This window comes from Phaethon lepturus, unplaced genomic scaffold (assembly GCF_000687285.1).
Source record: "Phaethon lepturus isolate BGI_N335 unplaced genomic scaffold, ASM68728v1 scaffold25014, whole genome shotgun sequence".
NCBI classification, from domain to species: domain Eukaryota; kingdom Metazoa; phylum Chordata; class Aves; order Phaethontiformes; family Phaethontidae; genus Phaethon; species Phaethon lepturus.
In genome coordinates this window covers 1-2287 of record NW_010534381.1, presented here as the reverse complement: position 1 = coordinate 2287, position 2287 = coordinate 1, and the positions used below count along the sequence as shown (strand labels likewise).

The 2287-nt window shown below is 61.5% G+C and overlaps 1 protein-coding gene across 1 annotated transcript in view; it reads right to left on the bottom strand.

Moving 5' to 3' along the window:
- Positions 1-2021, bottom strand: part of LOC104619592 (dimethylaniline monooxygenase [N-oxide-forming] 5-like) — a gene marked incomplete at both ends in the record, with an annotated part of 3869 nt that extends 1848 nt beyond the window's left edge. The window contains 4 exons of the mRNA XM_010285516.1: positions 206-278; positions 578-927; positions 1259-1458; positions 1879-2021. Coding sequence (XP_010283818.1) covers positions 206-278; positions 578-927; positions 1259-1458; positions 1879-2021 — 766 coding nt within the window. The remainder of the gene's footprint in view (positions 1-205; positions 279-577; positions 928-1258; positions 1459-1878) is intronic.
- Between the last annotated feature and the right edge of the window lie 266 nt (positions 2022-2287).

Genomic DNA, 2287 nt, shown 5'->3' with positions numbered 1-2287 from the left:
GCGAGTGCCCCCGCACGCCAGCAAGGAGGTTTGGGATGGCCCGCCATTGGGAAGGATCAGCGGGGGGGGGGTAGCGTGGCTGAGCGCATCCCTGCCGTCTGTTGGCACGGCCAAGTGTGCCGGGACACAGCCATGGGACAGGATGGGTGTCCATGAGCAGCTGTGCCCAAACTGGTGCCTTCCCTGTTCCTGGGGGGGATCTTACCGCTTTGCCATCGCTTCTCTCTTCTGCTTGATGTCAGCCTCCATGTCATGCTGTGGGGGCAGCTTGTTCAGCCCTAAAGGAGAATGAGCCACAGTGTGGGGGTGCTGCACCCCGCTGGCAACAGTGGCCACTGCAGTGCTGCCCTTGCCTGGGTGCCGTGACAGGCGGTCTGGCATGTCCATGCTCCTCAGGATGGGCAGGAGCAGCCTGTGGGGCTCAGGGTAGGGTTGTCCCCGCGCTGCTCAGGCAAAAGCCTGGCAACCAGTATGGCACAGCCGGCTGCTGCTTCCCAAACATGGCTGGACACCATCTGCCCTGGCTCCAGTGATGCAGGCTCGGGCTGCACCCACAGCGGAGGTTTGCCTTGCTTACCCTTGAAGACACGGGTGGCCCAGCGACACTGAAGCTCGGAGATGGGCATGATGGCGCCCAGGGGCTGGATGAGGCCAATGAAAGCCAGCGTTGGCTTCTCCAGGTCAGGGGGGAACATGAATTTGTAGAGAGGGATCTGGTTCTCCACCACCTTCACGTAGCCTTCGAGGAAGGGGAAGGAGAAGCTGTATCCTGTGGCGAAGACCACGGCATCGATGTCTTCCCTGGTGCCGTCCTCAAAGATGGCAGATGTCTCGGTGAACTCCTGGACGTTCGGCTTCACCAGCACTCTGCCTGAAATGATGCGGTTGGGCAGGTCATCGTTGATGGTTGGGTGCTGGTCGAGGACCCTGGAACGCACAAGGAGCCATCAGGGTGCTGGGGTGGGGTGTCTTTGCTTCATGTCCCGCTCCAGCCACTGCTCCCTGCTCCAAGGATGCTCATCCCCAGGGATGTTCATTGCCAGTGAGGCTGGTGCCCCAGGGATGCTCTGCAGCTGTTACTGCACTGATGCCACCGAGGCAGTGGTGGCTCCCTCAAGCATGGCCTGGGCACACCACCACTACTAACTTGGTTTCCAGGACTGATGCCTTAGCCCCAGCCTGGGCACAGGGAGCATGGAAATGGGCAAGCGAGGGAGCCAGGAGGTCCCTCCTGGGCAGGGGGAGCTTTTGCTGGCACCTGTGCTTTGGCTTCAGGCCGTAGTGCGCGTGGTCGAACCTCATGTTCAGCTGCTTCTCTGCAAAGCTGCTCACCATGGATGGGCTCAGTATTTTCTTCAGGAACATCTTCATGCGGGTGGTGATGATGATGTCAATGGGGTAGCCCTGATCTCCAACACGGTTGAGGATCCACGCGCCCCGGCGGGTGCTAAGAAAGACCTGGGCGAGGAAGGAAGCATCACCTCTTGAAGGCTGTGATGGTCCTGGGGGGCTGCCCCAGGGGGGTCATGTCCTCAACCTGGGATCACTCCTCTTCACGCTGCCCAGGCGCTGTGCGAAGACCCGGAGGGCAGAAGGAGCCAGAAGTGGGCACCTGGCGGGGAGAGGTGGGGAAGAGCCGCGGGGGCAGCCCCAACCCAGGGCTCAGGGATGGAAAGTGGGGTATCCATATGGGATCGAGTCTTGGCTGCCACTGCTGCCTGACAACCGGGACTGCTGGGGTGCTGGCACTGCTGAATGCAGCGAGTGCCAGGACTGAGTGGTGGCTGCGCCAGCACCTTGGTCCTGGTGTCCTTGAGGAGCTGGCAGTGTCCCACGGGGGGCTGCCCTGCCCACTAGGACCCTGCTTCCGCTGCTCACCTGCTTGGCTGTTTGGCTGATTTCCACAGCCAGGTCCGACCCTGAATTCCCAATCCCGATGAGAACGACTCTCTTGTCCATGAAATCCCAGGCATCTTTGTAGTCTCGGCTGTGCAGGTAGCGGCCCTTGAACTTCTCGATGCCTGTGGGTGGGGAGGAGGGGGATGCTTGGCTTCCTGGTGCCAGGCTGGAGGGTCACCTCCCCAAAAGCTGAAGTGGGGATCCTCCCTGGCCCCGCCAGACCCCTCCTGGGGAGCATGGGAGTGCTTCCTGAGTTGAAGCAAGGCAGGGAAACGCTGAGGCCAGGAGGAAGAGCAGCAGGGAGAACAGGGGTTCCCATGGCTGGGCTTTCTGGGGTCTCTTCTTGCACCAGGGCATGGGGCGGTACCTGGGAAGGTGCTCAGCGGGA